General features: G+C 38.8%; 1 protein-coding gene and 1 non-coding gene across 2 annotated transcripts in view; one reads left to right on the top strand and one right to left on the bottom strand.

Moving 5' to 3' along the window:
- The window catches only part of LOC112826022 (TNFAIP3-interacting protein 3), a 33,743-nt gene extending 13,347 nt beyond the window's left edge, over positions 1–20,396 (top strand). Inside the window, exons 6-11 of the mRNA XM_025874107.2 lie at positions 946–1,065; positions 4,292–4,417; positions 8,408–8,458; positions 9,351–9,449; positions 12,340–12,400; positions 19,780–20,396. Of these exons, the coding sequence (XP_025729892.2) occupies positions 946–1,065; positions 4,292–4,417; positions 8,408–8,458; positions 9,351–9,449; positions 12,340–12,400; positions 19,780–19,811 (489 nt within the window). The 3' untranslated portion in view covers positions 19,812–20,396. The remainder of the gene's footprint in view (positions 1–945; positions 1,066–4,291; positions 4,418–8,407; positions 8,459–9,350; positions 9,450–12,339; positions 12,401–19,779) is intronic.
- Positions 20,397–22,250: 1,854 nt separating this feature from the next.
- Positions 22,251–22,357, bottom strand: LOC112826288 (U6 spliceosomal RNA). The gene has a single exon (XR_003208898.1). It is a non-coding gene; the product is annotated as a U6 spliceosomal RNA (small nuclear RNA).
- Positions 22,358–23,558: the final 1,201 nt, after the last annotated feature.

Raw genomic sequence — 23,558 nt, 5'->3', positions numbered from 1 at the left:
CCATCTTGCACGCTTTTGTGCTCTCTCTAAAAAAGAAACAAAGAAAGAAAGAAAGAAAGAGAAAGAAAGAGAAAGAAGAAAGAAAGAAAGAAAGAAAGAAAGAAAGAAAGAAAGAAAGAAAGAAAGAAAGAAAGAAAAAGGAAGAGAAAGAAAGAAAAGAAAATGAAAAAGAAAGAAAGAAAGAAAAAGAAAAAAGAAAGAAAAAGAAAGGAAGCAGAGCACTCTCTGCACCCTGTAGTGAGTTAATGGATGCTTTATTAGGGAATAAATATGACTGTGGCTAGGCCAGGGCATAGTATACTGAGGAGGACAGGGCAGAAGGGCAGCAGTACAATAGATCTAAGAAATAGTGGTCTGCCTGGGTTCACATTTCCGTGGGTTTCCCTCTCTCCTGTTGGGGGCAGAGCTGGATAGCACACCATCACTTACAATGTCATCTGGGACCAGCAGCATCAGCTTCTGAGGAATGCAGATTCTCAGACACTCTTCCCAGATCTACTGATTCAGGATCTCTGGGGACAGTGCCCAGGGATGGGCATGTTTGCTACCTCCCCAGGTGATTCTGATGCTCTCTAAAGTTTGAGCATTATTGATAAAGTATGTGTTTGACTGAAGCAGAGAATCTGGAGGAAGGCTACAGATATGTTTTCTTTCCATGGTTGACTTGGTGGAGAGGGGGATCCCCGACATCAATATCAAAAGCCCTCCTAAATAATAATGACAGTTGAATAACATAAGCATCGTCATGGAGAAAAGACAGAGATTCTGGAAAAAAAAAAATTGTATGCTAGAAAAGGAGAAAGAAGAAAAGTTATTCAGTCAGAAAAGTAACATCAAAAATGGAGTTCTGTTTTGTGGGGGGCATTTGAGATCATTGTAACAATTACAGAGGAATTCATAAGATGTGGTAACTTAGCTCAACTGTGTGCTTATCATATAACATAGGCTCTTCAAGATGCCTTGAAAATCGAGTGTTCTTCATTTCCTGAGGACCGTTTGGGAGAGTCTGAAATGGAGTGCAGGCATGAAGAGATGCAAACAGAAATGGAAGTTCTCAAACAGCAGGTGAGAAGGTGAAAGTGGCACGATCATGCGGAGAACACAGGGCCCATTGTTCATGCTCCTTTGGACATTTTTGGAAATCTTTCGATTCAAAGTGTGTCCAAAGTTCTTGCATTTATTTTCGTTAGAATTATCTCATTTTAAAGCTTGTTAAGAGAATGTAGATGATCTGGCCCAACTCACACTTTCTAAAAGGGGGACTTGAGTTTCAAATGGGTCCAAGGTCATACAGTTTGTCTAAGGTCATACAGTTAGAAGAAGAGCTTCCTAATTAACCTTTTGGTGAGATTTTAATTAGCACTGGTCTAGAGAGTTTCGTGTGGACACAATTTATTTTGAAAACACTACCACCCCAAACCCGGGACCTTTTCAGAAAATGGTAGCAGCCAGGCTGTTATTCTGTAGCTACTGGCCTCCAGGCCTTTGAACAATGAGGGCAATAAGGGACTACTCTGCACTGATCATAATCACTGAAGAGCCCGCTCTGCTCATCTACAGCTGCATGTGGATGGCACCACCTAGCAATTTATTGATGCACAAGGCCTTCCTCCTCCTCACTCACCCAACCTCAGCCCACGTCACCAAGTGGACAGAGAGTAAAGGAGTAAGCTTCTGCTTACTGCCACAGCAATAGAGGGCTGTAGGCACATAGCACTGCCTAACCGATTTGGGTCTAAATTTAGTTCAGCCAGCTGGAGCTGGCTTAGCTGAGGGGCCACCCATGCATATCACATCTCTTTTCCTGTAAGAGGTTAAATAAACTAATGAAGGTAAAGGGCTGGAACAGTTCATGGTGATGTCAATAAATATAGGATACATACAGGAAACCTATCTCTGAAGCACACATTGTCGGTAATATATTAGTGGTGGGGGACAGGATGTGATAGAACAAAGGGCTGAGAAGTATGTCCCCGGAACTGATTTGTTGGCTGTTTTGCTCTGAGCAAGGCCAACTCCAAGGATTCTTGATGCCATACGCCAAAGAATTAAGCAAAGATATTCTTGTAGTTGTTGTTTATTGTTATTACTTCCTAGGAAGTAGCCTATCTGAAAATCTAGAAAATTCAGAGCATTTGATGGTAAAGTTGCATTTTCTCTTCTGTCAACCCCCTTTTGAATAATCTGCCTCATTACATTCAGGATCAAATACATAGTTTAAAAATAAACCTATGAAGAGAATAAGGGTAGTATTCGGAGTGTTAAAGTTCTGCCAAATTCTCAACCCCTGAAGTACCATTGCCACTAGCCAGGATTCCTCTGAAAAAACCTACTTCTTATGTTCAGGCACTTGAGTCATCTTTGATGCTCCCATATAATGTATCCCACATGCAAGAGAGTCACTCTTACACATGCACAGAGTTTGCCGCAATGGTTTAGCTCGTATTGGATGCAGACAATGACAGGTATCCTTTCTTTCATCATCCCCAAGAGGTCCAGAATCCATCTCCTTAGTTTTTGCGCGACTCTTTTGCTAACTTTATGAGTACACATTTTCACTGTGCACATTTTTATTTTATTTATTTATTTATTTATTTATTTATTTATTTATTTATTTATTTATTTTTAAAGATTTTATTCATCCATTTGACAGAGAGAGACACAGCAAGAGAGGGAACACAAGCAGGGGGAGTGGCAGAGGGAGAAGCAGGCTTCCCACCGAGCAGGGATCCCAATGCAGGGCTCGATCCCAGGACCCTGGGATCATGCCCTGAGCCGAAGGCAGACGCTTAACGACTGAGCCACCCCGGCGCCCTTCACTGTGCACATTTTCAATTGGACACCCGCCATCACTGTATCACTGAGTGTCATGTGATACACTAAAGGATTTCAATTCACAAAGAAACTGAGCTAGATTCTTGGCCACCTCACTGCAGTGATGACATTACGATCAGTGTTGTGTTTGATAAAGAGTGTTCAGTTCGGATCCGATGAGCTTCTCCCATTTCAAATGCCTCTGGTAATTGTTTACAGAGCATTAGTGTGACTATGTCTGGAATTGAGCCTCAGATCTTAACCCAAACCAAACCCAAAACAAAATGTCAGCTCAGCTGGGTGTAGTTCCCTTGCAATACTTCTGGTGAATAAAACCCTAAAAATTAAATGTGTATATCTGTATCTAGAGCTGTATAACATGTTTAATTTCATCCTCTCTTGCCTATTACATTTTGTTTTATTATTATTGACTTTAATAAGCCTCTAGTTAAAAATGTGTTGCATTATTTGTGGTGAAGGTGCAGAGTGCATTAGTATTAATAGACAAAAATCTGGCTACTAGGTTCCCATAGAAGTTGTAATTTAACTCATTGTCTTAAGGGAATTCCTTTGCCTCATTCCCTAAGCTTCATTTATTTTCATAGTTCCACATTACTAGCCTCCATCAGTCAACCCTATGCTGGTTAAAAACAATAATGATTAAATCTGTATTTCTTTTGGTTTGATAGCTTTTCTGGAATATGTGGAGTATTTCTTTTTTTTTATTTTTTTATTGTTATGTTAATCACCATACATTACATCATTAGTTTTGGATGTAGTGTTCCATGATTCATTGTTTGTGCATAACACCCAGTGCTTATGTGGAGTATTTCTTAAGAGGTGTTCCACTAAAATATTACTACTTTTTAAAAAATGATGTACCCTCAAAATTCCTGGGGCCAGTTGTGAATACCTTTTAACAATCTTACTTCGCTCTTCCACATACATGAGTCCTTCATTTCTATTTTGTGTTCAGTTTACTATTTATATTTGGAAACTGGCATGCCAATATTTAGTGGCTTCACTTAACAGCTATTGTCAGTAAACTGTCTTTTAGAACTTCAAGCACTATTCCTACATCAAAGCCTTGTGTTGGAGATGGATGGCTTGCTCCAAAATAGTGATACTTAACACTGGGCAAGGGGGGGGAGGGGGATGCTCATCACGATAAGGAAATATGCAGGAGAATAATGGGTGAGGGGAGCTTTTTTTCCCAAATATCCATGTTGTTACTTTACTTCTGAATTCCTGACACATACTCAAGGAGGAAAAAGTTGAGAACTGCCATTGTAAACAAAGCAAGAGATACAATTATGGCCAGATCCAAATAGGATAGAGTCTCACAATGAAGAAATAGTCATGAAAAGAAGATAGGAATTACTCAGATTGGACAAGCCCAGATAGCACCTTTTCTGAAATCGTTTTAATGGCTTAGAAAAAAGGATGCTAACAATAACAGCAAGTTAATATTTCCTAGGTGCAAATATACGAAGAAGACTTCAAAAAGGAGCGATCAGACCGAGAAAGACTTAATCAAGAGAAAGAGGAGCTACAGCAAATTAATCAAACTTCTCAGTCCCAGTTGAACAGGCTGAATTCTCAGGTATAAGTCAAAACAAAATAATCTTTGCCAGCACATATGTGTTTTTTTATTTTTCATTAAAAAAAATTCAAGACTTTGGCTTCTCTTAATTGACATTGATTTTCTTTGAGAGGTAAGCCCCTGGGATGAAATCATTCTTAAACAATCTTGTAAAGAGATGAAAATGACTGGAGATTTCTTTTAACTTAAGTCTATTAAGGAGTTACCTAAGAAATTGGATTCCAAAGTCTTTTATAGAATCCAATTCTTTTGATCTTTTTCCTCATAATATTTATCTTGGTAGAAAGGGAGTTGAACTACCTAGTACTCAAAATTCAAATCCAAAACACTCCAGCATAGTGAGATTGTTTCTAAACTCTTGTCATTTTCTTTGAAGGGCTAGGGTGGAATGTTCCTGTCTTCCAAAAACATACATATTTCTAAATGTCATTTATGTATATAAAATACAGTGAAACCGAGAATTTTGTTCATTGGGTTCCCCTATTAAATGTAACTGGAGCACTGTCAAGGAAGCCACATAATGTTAGTTTATTGGAATAGAATATATTAAATGTAAGCATATTACAATTAAATGTAATAGGATATATTAGAAGTAGACTCAGAAAGTGGCATGATGGGTAAATATTGATGTTAATGAGGAAAATATAGGTAACACAACTTTGGCTTAAGAAAAGAAAATGAACCACAGAATTTTTGATTTGCAAAATCATCCAGTGCTTTTCAGTAAATAGGAAATTGTTGCGGGACATGCTGTGACAGCTCTGGAGCTGCAGGATTCTTAGTCTCAAAAGAAATGTTTAACTATTTGTCATCCTCTTCTTCCTAATACAAAGTATACGGTGAATTAAACTTAATTTCTTTTCTGACATTTTGTCAAGGATTCACTTGAAATTCCTAATTTTACATGCAAAAATTATTTGGCCGAACCATTTTCTAAGAAATTAAAAGGGATAAAACAGTGGCAAAAGTGTAATACAAATGCTTTTCTGAAAATAATTCATGCACCTTACTTTGTACAAACAAGGGGTGAGAAAATGTTCTCATGACTCTCAGTGAGGAAATCACTCTCAATTTGTATGTCTTACATGCAGAGCTCCCTTAATTTCTTCTGAGTTGTCACTGCACTAATTATTTTACTTTCAGCCATATTTTAATTTGCTCATTCTTCTATATTAAGTTCAGATTGATGATAAATTCGTGTCTAAGATTGGCAATGTTCTTGCCATTGTAGACGTTCTAGTGCTTCCAGGAACACATAACAATCTGAATATATTAGAGACTGTAATCCACAAGTAATTCTCATTTCCCTATCATCTATAAACTAATTTTTGATTGATATCAACAAAACAGTGCATTGTCTACGTAGAGTATGGTATAATTGTATTAATGAACTAAGGGATAATCTTGGTGATGCCTTAAAACTACCAAAAATTTTTTTTAAATAATGATAGTTCAAGCATTTATTTTTCATTTTTTTAAAGATTTACTTATTTGAGAGAGAGAGCCCTAGAGCGCACACGAGTGGGGGGAGGGGCAGAAGTAGAGGAAGAGGGAGAGAATCTCAAGCAGACTACCTGCTGGATGCTGAGCCTGACACAGGGCTCAGTCCCACGACCCTGAGATCATGACCTGAGCCGAAATCAAGAGTCAGACACTTAACGAATGAACCGGGTGCCCCCAAACATTTATTTTTCAAAGGTCTCATTCGTTGTGGTCAAAAGATAGAATTCACAAAGAGACATAGTAGATGGCTTAACAACCCATGTTTAATGTATTAACGCCAGGTTGAATGCCATGATGTAATAGAGTGGACATGATGTTATTTGAATAGCATATTATCTGTGGTCCCAGAAAAGGAATTCTTAGGTCAAATCATTCTGGCACTAGTTTCTTACATACCAGGGTTTATTCATTCTATCACTAAGGATGTTTTAAGCCAATGACCAGTAAAATAGGAGTGTGGTAAAGAGCAAGATACTTCGAGATTCTTGGGAATAGGAGTAGGGTAAAAGCTTCATGTCTGTGCCTGCTTTGACTATCAGGAATGACACCGAGCAAGTTCTCCAACTTTTCTGTGCTTCCTTTCCTTTATCTGTAAAATGACAAAGTTGAACCAGATGGTCTCTAAAATATTTCTTATAATTCTAAAACCTCTGTCTCTAAAAATAAGTTACTAAATCTCTCAGTATACTCACCTGTGAAATATAGATGATGGTTTCCACTTCATGACTTCACAAAGTTGTTCTCAGGGTGAAATGAAAAAAATCTACACAAAAACATCAAGCTCAGGTCATGCCTCATAGGTATTTCACAAATGATTTTCGTTTGTTGGAAGGAGGAGTTTTTAAATAGGGTCAGTTAGTTGTATAATTAATATGCCACATATGGTTTCTTGTAATTTAATTTTGATGCTTTCTTTCTGCAAGGCATTTGTTATATACTATAAGGAACTAAAAGAATGATCCTTGCTATTAAATACTTGCAGTATAGTAAGGGGGACATATATAGTCTATCCTTATCATTTTTGGATTCCATATTTGTGAATTTGCCTGCTTACTGAAATGTGTTTGTCACTCCAAAAATCAAAACTGGTGCCAACTAAATCCATCTGTGAATATGTACAGAGCATAAAAAAACTTGAGTCACCTTACACACTTGTTCCCAGTTGAGGTCCAACAAGGCCTTGCCTCCTTGTTTCGGCTCTCAGACTGTAACAAATGTCCTTTTCGTGGTTTATTTCATGCCACATTTTCTCATTTTTGTCCTTTTTGTTGGTTATTGCATTGCTTAAAATGGCCCCCAAACAGAGTGCTGAGGTGCTACTCGTGGTAGGAAGGTCATGCTCGCCTTACAGAGAAAAGGTGTGTTAGATAAGCTTCATTCAGGGATTAACATAGTGCCATAGGCCAAGAGTCCCATGTTAATGGGCCAACAATCTATATTCAACAAGATGCCTTTAATAGAAAGACACATAAAACAGGATTCTCTATTGATCAGTCAACAAAAATGGTCTGACCAGAGGCTCATGGGAACCTAACCCTGCATTTCCCAAGGAGCAGTGGTTCTGTTCTCACTACTTCAGTGTTCACGGTGACTTTACAGAACATAACTCCTGTGGATAATGAAAACTGATTGTACACAGTACACATTGGACTACAAAAAGTCGCAGGGAAAGTGTATAATGTTAAATGGGAGGACAAGGAAGGAGAGAGGCAGGACTTGGAACGGTGTCATTCGGTGGGGATATATGCCCTACAGGGATGAGGAACGGGGCGTGTAGGGATGACAATAGCATGACTAATGAGTCAAAGCAAAAACAGCCTTCTCTAGTTGTGTCAGATGTTGAAGGACTTCACGGTGGGTGACTCTGCCAGAGGAGACTGGGTCTTACATAGGGAGAAGCCATAAAGTACAGCAGTGTGACTTTGAACAAGTTCCTTAGTAGCTCACGTCTCAGTGTCCTCATCAGTAAAATAGAGATAATAACATTGAAGTATCACATAGAGGCATTGGGAGGAGTCGATGAGTTATTACATGTAAAGCTGTAGATCAGTGTCCGGCATGGATTAAGTGCATGTACAACTTCTAGCATTCACAGTGACGGCTCTTCAATGTTCAGCTGACCAATTACAATCCTATTCAATAAGCAGTGGAAGCTGTTTTTGTGTCTCTATCTATTCCCCATGTGTCTACATTTATATCTGTGTCTCAGGATATCAACCTAAAACTGAGAATTACAGTCATTTCCACAAATCTGAATAACAGTTTAGAACAGTTCTACATTCTGCACTTCACTTGGGCGTTTCGAGGTAGAACCAATGCTGGTCTGGAAAATCCAAAACGTGACAGTTTTCAGTGGCATGACTGCTATATCAGAGCTTCACCCCTGGGGCTTCTGAGCAGGTCACTGACAGCTGGGTCAAGAGTAACTTCAGAACGAAATATGTGAACTCTTTCGATAAACAAATGCCTTTGTTTTTTTGTCCATAGATAAAAGCTTGTCAGCTGGAGAAAGAAAAACTCGAAAAGCAATTAAAACAGGTACGTTGCTCCTTACCTAAATTCACCAATCTTCTGGTCGTAGTTGAGGTGGCAACTTTAAGTTCCGCCCCCACATTTATTCCTGAGCACAGCAGTTCCTCATGGTTCCAATTAAAGGTGTATTCAAGCTCTGCTACAGATGTTCCAGAACAACCCAGGCTTTGCATAATGGACTAAAATGCCAGTGGATAGATTAATGCTTAGGTACCACCAAGGCCTGTCAGCCCTAACGCTCATGAAAAACCACATGCTTTCCAGAACATGTTACCAGTAGCACATGCCTTAGTGTGTGCTCATGCAAATAGAGATTTCTTCATTGACCCATGAATGCCTGGGAAGTATATTTCCTTGGTATTTCTTGCAGTTGCTTACACAATTTACAGTGGAAAAATTACATCAAAGGTTTGTGCCTCTTTTGAGAAAATACAGTATCTTCTTGGGCACTGAAGTGTTCTGTCCCATTGGTCCTCTAGTGGGCTTCAGGAATTAATATTATTTCTCTTGATTCTTAATTTACTCTCTGGACTTAGTTATGCTGTAAGAGTCTTGTTAAAACTTGTTTTATGGCTTAATGGCTGGTTCTTCTTGAACGAAGACCCTCTGTGAAGATAACTCAGAAACATAAAGTTACCTCTATACCTTTTAAGTGTTTCTGATGTCTCCAACATGAAAGGCTAATTAGAGGTTCACCTTAAGTGAAATCTCCCCTGTGAGCCTCATCTCTATCAGTCCAGAGCCTACATCTGTGCACCCACTATGTCGAGTCGGGATTATGCGAGAGTTTGACTGAACCTTAAGATTTCAGCCAAACCTGTGGTTGAATAAAGCAAGTGTCAGTGTGACTCCCCAGTTTCACCCACTTCCTATGAACTGACAACATTTTCCTCCTCAGATGTTGTTCCCGATGTGTAACTGTGGCTCGAATTCCCACCTGCGGAATCTACGTGCACCAGCAGGCCCAGGGGCTGCACAGGATCAACAGAAGCTCCCAGTAAGTAAGAGCTTGCATCTCAACACAGAAGTGCTTATATTACCTAATAAGTTCTAGTATTTTTTTTTCTTTTTGGTAGAAATGCTGTCTGTCTCTGTAATTTGGGCGCATACTATTGTCCACAGAAAGAGCCTCTTTTTATCTCAGCCTTTAATTTAGAGAGTTACAGTGGTCACTGTACACTATGATTATCTTTTTGGCACACGGCATCCACAGGACACACGTGGTTATGAATAAATTCACTGAACGGTATCAAATTGAGCTGTAATTCTTGAACAAACATACCACATTTTATAAGGGCCATTTTAAATGACATACCTGACTCTTCCAAAAGGGCACTTTTGTGCGTTAAGAGAAGCAAAGTGAATATAGCAAGTCTGAGAGATGCCTTTTTCAGTTGTAAACTTATACTGAACTACTGTGGATGTGGCTACATCTGTGCAATATAGTCTTTGACGTTTTCCAATGAAAAGGATATTCTTAAAGTATCCAAGAAAAAGTGACCCACTTAAGTTGCTCTCTGTGGTGCGTCTAGCCAGGCAAAATGCAATGAACAGTGGAGCAATTATTCGTGAGTGGAATTGATTTGGACAGTCCGCCTGAATAAGCCAGAACCAAAGCATCCTTCCTTCGCGTCTCCATAGTGCTCTTCCTCCCACCCTCCCCCATGGTCTGGATGCTGGTCTCTACTTTGTGTTTTGGCTACACAGACAGCATCTTTACACAGGAAAAACATTATGCATTTTTCTGCATTTCGGAAATGCTCAGACAACTCCCCTCCCCCTGAGTTTGTATTGTGTTTTTAATTATGCAAAGAACCTTGAGATTTTAACCAGCATTTTCCTAACAGAGCATTTACGGAGAGCATGACTCTCTTGGTTGCCATACTTTTGTATCTGAGTGTGACTCAAAGCCCTTTCCCCAAGGGAGGAGCTAACAACTCTTTGGGTGGCAGAGACCTGTCAGAATTTAATGAGCATCCCTTCTCTGACCCCAGTGTGACACAGCGCACTGCTGTGAATTGGGTTCTTTTTGTGTTGTTGCCCGTTGTCACTTCTGTCTGCTCACCCACCCCATTTCCCTTTTTTCTTTACCTGTTTGCTTGCTTTTCAGTCTTTACAAGAAACATTTCTGGGACTCCCCAAACACAGCTATCATTCCTTAAATTTTTTTTCTTTCAGAATGTAGGAGTAAATTAATGTTGTGGGAAACATAAAGAGATAGAAGTTTACTTTGGAGTTAGCTCCTACGGGTTGGGGAATTGGAGAAATAGTCTTGTGACAGGTTAACGATAAAGCCAATGAGTCATGCAAGTTATCTAGAAGTAAAAATGACTATTTTCTTCAAATACTCATTTATGGAAAGAAAGCAGAAATTCACCTCCTATAAAAACTCATCAAACTCTCCCGATCAATTATAAGAGGTAAGGTGGTCCAGACTGTGTAAAATTGTCACCAAATAAAGGATTCGAAAAAAGATTCCAAGCCGTGTATAATGTCTTACATTTTCAAGCAGTATTCAGTTAAACAGAATCTTGGTATAACAGTAGAATTTCACTCCCGGAGTTCATGTAAAAAGAATATTTTGTGTTTTATGCTTATTTCTAAGCCTGAATTAAAGCCCAAGCAGTTGTGTTTGTAAAATTACAGTATATTCGCCTTCCTTTGGCAACTCTCCTGGAATCTAAAACTGAGGCTCACGTCACTTATCCTACGTGTTATTTGAGACATCTAAAAATAAACGAGGAGATAAAAAACAGAGGTGATCTCATTTCCTCTTTTAGCTTTTTCATGGACCAAAAGGAGCCAAGAGCCTAGGTGTCTGAGTGGGGGTAAAGTGGGGTCAGACTGTACTAAATGCAGCGTTTCTTAGTGTCTTGTCTGATAATTGAACTTTAAGGCTACTTTCAGTGGTCTGGCAGCCCTGTAAATATTCCCTGCTGGCTCATTGGTAGAGACATTTTCCCGGAGTTATTTTCAGGAGGTAATTGATTAATAGAACAAAAGGTCTGTATTCTCTGTGTCTGGGTGGGGGCGGGGCGGGGGGGGAAGTAGGAGGCAGGGGTGAGCACTAGGAGCAGGAAGACAGACCATCCTCATGGGCAGGTGAAGCTGGGTTGCTCTGCTCCAAGTGGTTAACTACAGAGGTACTCATCTTGGAACTGTATCTTGAACTTCAGGTCTGTAGCTTATGATTATCCAAAGCAGTTTGTTTGACATGTTCCCCGATGTTCAATATCTAGGGGTTCTTAACTGGTGAAGCCTACAACACAATCCCACAAGAAAAATCCTAGTCTGCCCTCACCTCTGACTGCTTCTCTAGTCTAAACTCTCTGAACAATCTAGAGAGTAGTTTCCACGGAGGAACAGTACTAAGGGAAAGATCCACCCTGCTTCACCATCCTGAGCTTCTATAAGCCATGTCCGCACCAAAAGGCTTAGATTTCTTCCTTGTACCCCGAAACATTAAAACTTGTCATTGTGTTCTTGGTCTCTCTGTTGCCTTCTGTGTGAGGGCTTTAAATATAGTTATTTATTGATGGTAAACTGCTCTGTTTTATTTATGGGCTGTAGTAAGTTTTACAGAAGTGTTTATACTTCTGCAGATATCCAAAACACATCTGCTTTAAAAAAAAAAAAAAATGCCACAACCCCGAAGTAGGAGAAACTCTGGCCAACATAGAGTGGATTTAGAGGGGGGTGGGTTGGGAGATGGGAATAGTGATGAAGGAGGTAAGAGAAATGAGCAAGATTGGCAACAGGTTTGGATAGAAAGGATTTTTGTGCTGCCTGTGTAACAAAAGCCACATAGTGTAATTACATTTTTAATACGCCACTATGTTTTGCTTGAAGTCCATATTGCTATGATCATGTTGTATTGTTCCACACAGCCAGACTATCAGTGGTATGCTCCTGACCAGTTTCCGCCAGATGTGCAGCACAAGGCAAATGGTAAGACCACAGCTGTATTGAGCATTCTTTCATGTTTACATTTTAATGGGGTCTTTTTGGGATGTTTACTCAACATACATTCATTCGTACTCAGGGAGGGCCTTCTAAAAAGTTGTGTTGCATACACAACTCTAATTTGATGCACCTGGGGTTAACTTGAACTCCTTAAGAAACAGAAAATGTTCGAATGGAGAAATGCAGGAATCTCAGTTCTGGCTTCTGCTCCCATTCCAGGCTCAGAGTCAGTATTCCATCTGGGGCTAGAAATGAAAACTTCAAGTGGAGCTATTCTGTAACAACAACAGCAAAGCTCTGGGATTCCACTACAAAGGGCAGATGCACATCCACTATTCCAGGTTGAGTTTGCTAGACAGATGTTTTAAATGTCACTGGCAGACAGACAGAGGAAACCAAAGACTCAGAACTGTGTTCCCTAATGACTAAATGTCAGACTCCAAGTTTAGGCCAAGGTAGCCCACAACACCCACCTCCTAAGTATGCTGGAAAAAAACACTAAAAAAGTCACCTATCAAGTACTCACAATTGAGTACTCTTTTTTCGTATTTTTCTTTGGTTGACCATTCTCCTCTCTTTCCAGCATCTGCCACACTTTCTACTGCTTGTTTCTGTGGTCTCATGAGACCACTCAGGAATGGGCTGTATAAACTGGGCTATAACCATAATCCCACCTTTATTCTCATCACATATAATCAAAAGTCAGCCATGCCTGCTACATGTTTAAAAAATCTCATATGACACACACCTGTGACTCTATGTTGTTAATTTCCAGAGATTTTAATTTATCTAGAAAAGCTGACGATGAGCCATATTCCAATTTCAGGCCATACTTGAAACTTGATCTCATTTAGTTCTGATCTGAGATCATAGAATTCTATTTTTTACCAAAAGGAGGCCATTATGGAGTAGAAATCGAAAGCCAGGGATAACACATATAGTTTTGCAGGTCGTGTACTTCACAAGTCCAAGTTCTTCATGGTTATCTTTGTAAGTGGAACCTCCTAGCATTGCACAATACACAACCTGGACAGCCGTACACAGCAGCACTAAGAGTGGTGAGGGCCATAGCTTACAGTAGCATTATAGGGAAGAAAGATAAAGAGGGAGAACTCTATAAAAAAATGTCTAGGTATTTATCAGAAAACTGTAGGACTCTTTTTTTCTTTTCTTTCCACTATGAATATAACCATTGGTTTTAATGAAGTTCTTGGGTTCCAGCCATAGTAGAGAGCTTTTATTAGAAAGGCATACTATTAACCATAATGATTGTTGCATAATGTCTGTGTTTTTGAAATCTCTTGTTGTATAATAGCTGAGCTGCCACCCAATTATAATTTTCCACTTCGTATTATATTGGTCTGGAATGAATATTAAAGATATTTTCTCCCTGAATTGGAGTTTAACCACTAGAAAATACAATTATGCAGGAGAGAATTCAGTAATATCATAGAGCCATTTATGTATCACTAATAGATTCTTCTCGGACCAGTGTAATAGAAGCTAATAATCATATAAGGTAGAAAAGTGAATTGTGATGATCTTCAGAAACTAAATTACATATGCAAAAATAGAATATTATAGTCAGTATATAAGACCTAGTGATTTTTGTCTGCTTGGGAAGAAACATAATGAAGTTTGCAGTGTGTAAACATGCTAAGAGTCTACAGATGTAAAATTACAATGAAAAATAAACCTCTATTATGTAGCAACCTTAGTATTTTTAAGACGTTTTAATCTTCACAACAATGCTATAAAATAGGTTTTATTATATTATACCATTTTATGGATGGGGAAACTGAGGCTTGGAGAATTTAAGTAGCATGCCTGAATAACACAGTTGGTAAAATTTAATCCTGGGATTAGATTCCAGATGTATAGGACTTCAAAACCTGTGCTTTGAATCACATCCTATAGTGCCCTCGAAAACCTACCTCTCTCACTCTATTAGAATTTTCTACGATGACAGATATAAAATGAGAATGGGGGATCTAACTTGGATAATTATATGACTTAAACCTATCCCTCAATAATCTTTTCTTCCTGTGAAGCCATAGCATGTTATTTGTGCTACTCATTTGGTATTTTGAGTATCACAGGTAAAAGACAAAGTACTATGTAAGAGTAAGTATGTAATAAATACATTATGAACGAATTCATGCTCGGTCAGCCCTCGTAGAAACCAATGGGATATGTTGCCATTTGAACCCTTTCCTTCTCTGCAGCTCACTGCAGCTTGTCTGCGAGGAGGACTGGTCATGGCTAGGGGACCACTGAAGAAAGAAATGCCTTATTCAGAAATCTGCCTGTTTTTGATTTCTATTTCTCCTCTTCTAGCTTCCAAAGCTGATGCTATCTCAAGGTTCAAGCCAGTTCATAAAAATTGGCAAAAGCTCTGAGATCACCCTCGTCAAACAAAATCTCTCATGTGCCATTATTTAATTTCAGTGGTGATTTTTCTTATTTTTTATGTCATTTAATTGGAAAGCTCCTTTTGATTTGTAGGTCCAATGCAGTTGCTCAGAATCCTTAAAAGTAACTTTGTGGTATTGTTAAATAGGAATTTAGAAATCTTTTTATTATACAGACATTTTTGTTATGATATTACTCATTGACTCATTATTTGGCTAATATGTTTATCTTTCACTCTTCAGGAATATACTGCTAGTCAGCATACCCTGTGTTTTGGGCTATAGATACCCAAACTCAAACAATGGAAGAAAAAATGAGTGGAAAAGTTAGGCTCAGTGTTTGGTAAATTATGAACAGAAAGTATTTTTAAAACTCATAAATTTTACTCATAAAATAAGTACTGAAGTATTTGACTTGTATTTCAGTGAAAATGACCCTTTCAGAAATATAGATAATTAAATGAATATTAATCTGTATGTGTGCTTTATACATTGTCCTAATTCTCAGTTTTTATTACTTTCCTATGACTCCCGACAAATTTTACTTTTCTGATCTCAATATATATAGCACATTATAGTTTGATCCTAGTATCCATCCTTATAATTCCTCTCATGGTATCTAACCTGAAATAGTGGCTCTGACATCTATACGTGAAGTGTTTGCAGGGCAGTAGCCTTATGATTTTTAAAATGTACAGTGGGTAATGAGTGGTTAAATTGCTGTGATCACTAGATCCTCCTTTAACATTCCCTGAGGCAAGAATACATGGAGAGCTGTGTACTTCAGGTTCAATATTTAAACATCATGAATCAAGCATAGAAGCTATTATAGTCTATTCCCCTATTGATAAACATAGCTTGAAGGGCAGAGTGACATTTAAAATGCTCACATTCCAAACAGTTCTGTTCCAGGACACAATGGCACAGGAAGACCTGAGCCATGGCCCATCCCCTTCTCTTCCCACCTTTCACCTGGGAGGAATCTTGAGTGTGAATTTGAGTACAGCCCAGTTGGCACATCCCAACTTCATCCATATACCCCTCATTATGCTACAAACAGCACCCCCTTGGCTTTAGGCCTGGGAAAGAGGACCACATGAGGCCGAGAAGCAGAAACACGGTCACTTGGGCAGGGATTTTGGGGTCTGCACGTGGGTACCAAGAGCTTGTTCTAGAATCAGGCAGACTCACACTGGGGCGGAAGGTGGTTGGAAGAGGGCCAGAGCAGGGTCCTCTAAAAGTGCGGACCTAAAGAAGGGCTTCCTGACCAAAGACTAAAGTCAATAGGTACTGAGTATTATTGAACAGTCTTTGGGTCAACTAATTTCCAGTTTTGCTCTGTTATTGTCTCTGGTTAGTTTAGAATGCTTTGCGGACATGTTGGAGATAACTCTTCTTTCAAAAATTAAAGATTTAAATAAAGGTTTTCGAGACATTTAAGACTTACTTGGCTTTCTCTCTGCACAGCACTAAATAATCACATTTTTATATATCGAAGTCCACAGATGTTAAGGGGTTACAGTTTCTGTTTAGAAACGTGATTTTATGAAGAACATTTTAATCTTGTTTCATCTGTTATCAGAATAGGATGCAAAATGAATTCCATGTTTCTAGAACAATTATGGCATAGTTGAGTTAGTATAACCTTGAAAACATGTTGTTTTGTTTCTTCCTTTGTGAAATGTCAAAAGGCTATGTTTTCTAACTACATTGCATGCCAGTCTCTTCTGTACCTTCCAAATTTTTCATATGGTGCAGAGTTGAACTTCGTCTAATGAGCTAGAGCTCAATTCTTACACATTTGAAAGGACATGAAATGTAGGCATGTGAGATTGTGTCGCGAGCAAACATAATTATTTCTTTACAATATGGAAGATCAAAGCCTAACTATTATAATTGGCCTTTACTAATGTCTAGTAATAACTAATTAACCGAATACTGACTGAATTCATTTCCTAGGGCTACCATAACAAAGCACCAAAAACTAGATGGCTTAAAACAGCAGAAATTTATCCTCTCACACTCTGAAGGCTAGAATTCTGAAATCCAGGTGTGGGCAGATCATGCGCCCTCCAGAGTCTCTAGAGAAGTCTCCTTCCTTGCCTCTTCCTGCTTCTTGTAGTAGCTCCAGATATTCCTTGGCTTGTGGCAGCATAACTCCAATCTCTGCCTCACTCTTCACTTGGCCATCTTCCCTCTTTTCTGTGTCTGTGTCCAAATTTTCATCTTCTTATAAGGACTCCAGTCATATTGGATGAGGCTAATCTAGTATAATCTCATATTAACCTGATTATGTGTGCAAAGTCCAATTTCCAAATAAGGTCACATCCACAGGTACCAGGGGTTAAGACATACACATATCTCTTGGGGGGGACACAATTCAACCCATAATACTAACCATGTGCCAGAAACTACTTTAGGCACTGTATCTATTTGTATATTATCTCATCAAAACCTTATAGCAACTCTATGAAGTGAGTACTACTGTTGTTCTTGTTTTAAAATTGTGGAAGCCAAGGAACAGAGAGATAATGTCACTTGTCCAAGTCCACATAGCTGGTTATTGGCTAGGACATAGACAAGCTGGGCAGTCGACCTCCAAAGCCCACACTGTAACCACCGAGCAATATGGACAACCCCAGGCTACATATTAAAATATAATAGTGTCATCATTTGGAGGTATTTTATTTAAATAAATTCTAATGGCCCTGTCCTGAAAGCCAGAACCTTTATTTCTCAGTTTGTGTCTTTTCATAACTGTCTTTATAACTGAACATTACAGATCATTTTAGTTCGGTAAAATGGCTGGCTTAGTTGGATTTTTTTTCAGTAGTATGAAGGGATATAGGAGTCAGTATAAATAGTAGAAGTTACCTAAGAGGTGTAAGAAACAGAAGAAACTTAGAGACTGTACTTGTGTGATTTTCAATACAGATGGATAAAATATTAATATTTTTCTTTTATAAAATACATTACTTACCTTACCGGCAGTTAATAAAAATATTAATAAAAATTTAGAGACAGATAGTTTTATGTCTATTTCTGGATTTGTAGAGAAGAATTGCAGGAGGAATGCATCCTCACCTTACAATGCTGTAAAGGCCGGCTTATTGGTAAACTAAGTGATTTTGCTAAGGGAATATTAAATAAACTGTCAATGTATATTTATATATACAGGAACATATGAAAATACAGGTGGTAAATATATTCCTGTGCAGACACCGATTTATAAGCAAAGACTAAACATTCTGATTAATGTTCTATATAGATAGATATAGGTAGGGAGGTGGATGGATAGAGACTGGATGAGAAAAATGCACACAATAAGGCTAGACTAGCCACAGTTCCACTAGGTGAATACAACTGCACTATTTCTCTTAAATGGAAAATAAAAATCTGTTGGGAAACAAGGTTTCTATTGGATATTGCATCCCAACTGGTAAGAACGTTTACTTATGTATGTTTCCTTACTGTTGCTGCATAAGCATGCACATTCTGAGGTGAGTGCGCATATAGAGAGCAGAGTCCCCTTGGAACCTGTCTGCTGCACTGGTGCATCCTCGTCTCACAGAGGACTCTAGATTCGGCCGATCCCTGATGTAGAGGCAGACATGGACTCTGCCACCAAGATCTCTGGGTCCTATTCAGATCACTTCCGCGTCATGGTACTTAATGTGCACTCTTGTGAACATAAAAGGATAGAGTGCAACGCATACCATTAATAAATAATAAGGCACACAATTAGTGAATGGAATTCTTTACCAACCAATAAGGCAAAGCCGATTGTGTCTAGCGCTGTGAGAACCCACGATTCCCTGGTGGCGTTTCTCTTACCCTGCCATTCAAACCATGGAGCCAAGTCTGATGACAGAAGTCTCTTCCCACACTCACTGCTTGGGGACCCTCCGCCTTCCCTTCAAGCAACTGAAGACCTGTTTTTTGCTTTTGTTCACATTTCCATTCTGCCATGGATCCTCTCATGGGTCACAACCTCTCTCTGTCTAAAACATGGGGATAATGACCCTCACCTCTATACCTATTTCACAAGAGTGCTATAAAAACTACAAAGGAATTAAGTTTTCTTAATGTTTTAAGATATCTAGGGGCAGGCATCATAAATGGATTAAATCTAAAGTCCAGTGGATTATGGTTCTGGGTCCAAATTTATGCTCTTACCATATTAGGTATCTTTTTAGTGTAATGGCCACCATCCTTAGAAGAGTATATTTTTTTAAGCCTGGAAAGAAAACTGTTAGTTTAAATATTTGTTTATTCGAAATATCAAATACAAGGTGGCAAGAATAAAACATTTAACGTATTTTCAATTGTTATCATGAATAGGAAAATACCTTATTTCTTGAAATTTATATGTATTTTTTCTGTCACCGTGAGTAGCTCTCCTCGACTGTGTCTTCCTTATAGTGCTCATCTGTGGTGTTCTATTCTAGTCCTTCTGAAATACACGGCGGCTTTCATTATTGGCCTTCATGGTACATTGACACATCTTAAGCACTGCGATCTTTTCTATCACTTTGATGATAATGTACCCTTCGCCATACTCAAAGTAGTTTATGTGGCAGTTACCTTCCCGTGGGCTAAGTACCAAACCTAATAGTAACATATACGACTTACTTTCCTAAGCAAATGCCTGAGCCACCAAAAGGTCAGCAAAAATGAGACGTAGTACAGAATATTCCTCTTCAGGCACGAGTAGAACTAGGCCACAGCTGATTTCACAAAGTGGTAAGCATATGTCAATGCTTAAGATAATAACCCTCCATTGCCCGCCTCTTGATTTTTCAGTGTAAACTTGTGGGAGCTCATGAATAAAATATTTCTCTCTCTCTCTCTCTTTTTTTTTTTTTGCCAGCCTCAAAGTTTATGTTAGCCCTGAGCCAGAAGAAATGAATTTTTAATTTTTAATCTGAAACATTTTCCTTCTGTTTTTCATAGGTTTCTCCTCAGAAAAGAAAGCCCATCAGTAGAAACACACACAAGTGGAGGAGCATACCGGCCAAAGGGAGAGCTTGGCTGAGGGCCCTCATTTTTCTTTTTACTGGTGGCTTGTGTCGGCACAACTGCACATCATCTACTCCATGATTTGTGTGCGGTAGTGTTTCCCTTTGGCACGGAGAGAGGGAAAAGACTTGGGACAGCTGAGATCCCGATCAAGTTTGAGAAGCCAGCATTACACAACCCAACGCAACATCCAGTTTCCTCGAAATGAGATGTGGCAGATGGATTATGTGCCATTCTTTGAAACTCTCTTCAGCATATTGCTGCTGGATTTACAGAGACTGATTTCATGATTTCAGCAACTCCACTTTTGGTACAGCGATGCTCTCTGTTGATTGAAATATATATTCCCTGGGGGAAAAGTTTCTGCAGTTGTAAATTTGTAACATTGCTCCTATTGTTTCTGTAGGGCTTGGTTCTTTAGCCAGTTTGACTAGATACTGTGTTCGTCATTGTTGACCTTGGTGAACCTGGGAATAGGACTGAAGACCTGTATAGATGTCCTTAAACTAAATGAATGGTTCAATCTGAATAAAACGGTAACCTCGAAACTATGCTTTCAACAGATCCTTCCTTTAAGGTGGGGAGAAATTGTGAGCCTCCTTCATTTTTTTGGTGGGATAGATTATGAAAGATAAAACCCTACTGTGATGATGATGGTTTTGCTGTGCTCATATGTACTTACAGTAGTAGTTCAGAGACACATGGATTTGGGGTGAAATCTGTTTTTTCTTCCCATGGATTGAGTAATTATTGATGAACAACACGTCTGACTTCTCAAACCTATGAAAGCAAAAAATGAATGTATCCAAATTCTATTGCAATTAAATTATACAGTGGCATGACAGATGTCTAAAGACTAAGCAGATTTAAAAGTATTACGTTCATCCATTTAATAAGGTTTCTGCTAGGACCAACTGGAGGTCCTCTTTGTGAGGAGATGTATAGCATGAGTGTGAGATCCGTGGATATCTGTAATCCTAGAAGCACCTAAAGAAAGAAAATAAAACAAAGCTGTCATACTGCTGTCAAAAAAACAATCCAACATACTGCTAAAACTATCTGGCTCCAGCTTCCAGAAGTTATACTACTTAATTCCAGCTCAGACTCTTTCCTTTTTTTCAACTTCTGAATATACTTGCAGCTTTGTGTAACAGGAAGGTGAACCAGCCTTAGAAAGTTAAATACTTTCAGCCTCAGTCTGGCTACTGGGAAGATAATTCCTGGGAAAGAATTATCCTTCTCTTACGTTAATTCTCTAAAGCTTTGTTTTTGCTGCTACTTATTAAAGAGACAAATCATTCTTGAGCAATACTTCAGCATAAGTAAATCAGAAAAACAACAGGGTTTACAAGTCAGTTTCATTGATGCTTTTTTTTTTCTTTAATTTCCATTTCCTCAGATTCGTGGAGAAGTCATTGCAATAACAACTTTTAGTGGTGGGTTAAGTTTGCCAACTGAGATGTACCTATTGGCATAAAAACTGAACATACATACAAGACGTACCCTTTGACAGATTCATTCTAGGTAAATCAAACAGCAATAAAACATGATTTAACCATCCTACTACTATTATTGAAGTCATCCCATTATTAATTAGCAAGTTGGCAAACATTGGCAAGATTATGCAAATGCTAATGTAATGGGAAGAACTCCAATTTAAGTGGGACCTAATTTAATTTGAATTCCCAGTGGGTGACTGCAAATGTAGAAAGGGGAGCCCTTGCTCAGAGTGCAACAAAAGACAGAATTTCTACAAGAAGACAGATTTCTACAGCCCTGGCCCAAGAGTCAGCCAGCCCCTCCTGTGTCCCTGTCCCCAAATCATTTGTTTGGGGGCTTCTGTCTCAGCCCATGATAAGGGTCATCCTCAGCTGTGGCACTTGCTTCATTATCATACACAATTTGTGGAAATTATGTGAGGAACAGCTGTGTCCTTTGAAAGGAGAGGAAGTCGTACCACACAGTCTCTTTTATCCCGGAAATGGAACATGAGGGCACATTTTAAGTTTTTGATGATCATGCAGAATTTGACCTTGAAGGTATCACATGAAGAAAAAGGTATATTCACCTTGTCTTGGTTGTGACATGAAGTCAAAAAGAAAACCTTCCTTCGGGTCTGGTAAGGTCTGGGGGCTAGTTGACCCCATTTTTCTGACAAAAAGGATATTTCGGACTAAATTGCTAATATGAAGCATGAACAGACTTCCGGGTAATTTTCTTTATTTACTGAGCTCTATCACTTAATGTTCAAGTGCATTACATGGTAGAAGTATGGGTCTAAATGGTCGCTTTCATGTATCAATACTTTTAATGTAGCTCAGTCACGAGTGAAATCAAATCTAAAAGACATTATGACCTCCCAACTCAGTAATTCAATTTAAGAATTTTTTATTAATTTTTTTTTTTTAAATATGGAGCACTTCACCAATTTGTGTGTCATCCTTGCTCAGGGGCCAGGCTAATTTTCTCTGTATCATCCCAATTTTAGTATATGCGCTGCTTAAGTCAGCACAACAATTGTTAGATGAATACCCATTATTTTCAAAAATGTTTAGGCAGCGCCAAACATCACACACTGCCTCTGTCTTTATGCACTATTTTTGGTTGAATCCATATTTGGAGGGAAGGACAGAGCCATTTAGCAGCTTTTATTCTCCCCAATTTGGGGGTCCTTTTGCCCCCTTTTCATTTTTGCCATTTTTATTTCCATCTTCCCAGGGACCCCAACAATATTAGATCCGAAGGAGATATAGAATCAGGTGCATTGCTGTTGCAGCTACACTACGATCCTCCCTTCCCTGCCTCAAAATTGCCTAAGCTCCAGTTATACAGCTCAAAAGAAAAGAAAATATTTGCTGCAATTTTTAATAATTTTAGAAATAATTTCTCTTGCTTCATTTCCTTCTTACATACCTCCCTCTTCACTCCCATCAGTCTTTTGTTCCAAGGAAGAAAGGTATTCTGGGGGAACAATTGTACTCCCGGTGTCTGTGATTCTGTAAAAAAGGAAATTTCTACCAGCACACACAAATCACACACCCACACACTCACTCTGCACTCACACCACACACACCATATACACACACCACATGCACGTATATGCCACACACACGCACAGAGACAAAACCCAGACACACCACACACCATGCTCACCACACACAGACACACCACACAGACACCCCACACGTGCACATGTATCACACACTCCACACACCCTGCCTCTCCCTTCTTACCTATTTGTCCTCATTTTCTCCATTTGTGACCGGGGAGATTTATTCAAATGGGAAATTTTGCATGATAAAGCTAATTTTTTTTCACGTTGCCTCAAATCCCTGTATGTATAATATATTGCCAAGAATGCTGACCAACTCCATCCTAGGCCTCCTACAGGATGCAATAATGTTGAGATCTAGAACCAAATAATTTGCCAGTAATTGCTAAGTAATATGAGACTTTTAATGTTTATGGGAATGTGTGAATTTGACTAATTTGTGTATTGCACAAATTATTTCATAGTTTAAATATAAATTTAAATTATAAGATAATTTTTCTCTGCTCTCCTCTGATTTTATTCCATTCCAATATCAGAAGGAGGAGCACAATTTATGGGTCTCAGGAAATACTATTTGGTAAACTAAACCCAACCCTTAGGGCTTCCTGGATATGCTTATTACTGAGCATTAATTTGCTAAAAGAATCCATCTTATTAACTG

This window comes from Callorhinus ursinus, unplaced genomic scaffold, assembly GCF_003265705.2.
Source record: "Callorhinus ursinus isolate GAN/ISIS: 27379988/994484 unplaced genomic scaffold, GSC_fseal_2.0 scaffold4, whole genome shotgun sequence".
In the NCBI taxonomy this organism is placed as follows: domain Eukaryota; kingdom Metazoa; phylum Chordata; class Mammalia; order Carnivora; family Otariidae; genus Callorhinus; species Callorhinus ursinus.
The sequence above is the reverse complement of the archived record's forward strand: the minus strand, read 5'-3'. Positions and strand labels throughout refer to the sequence as shown.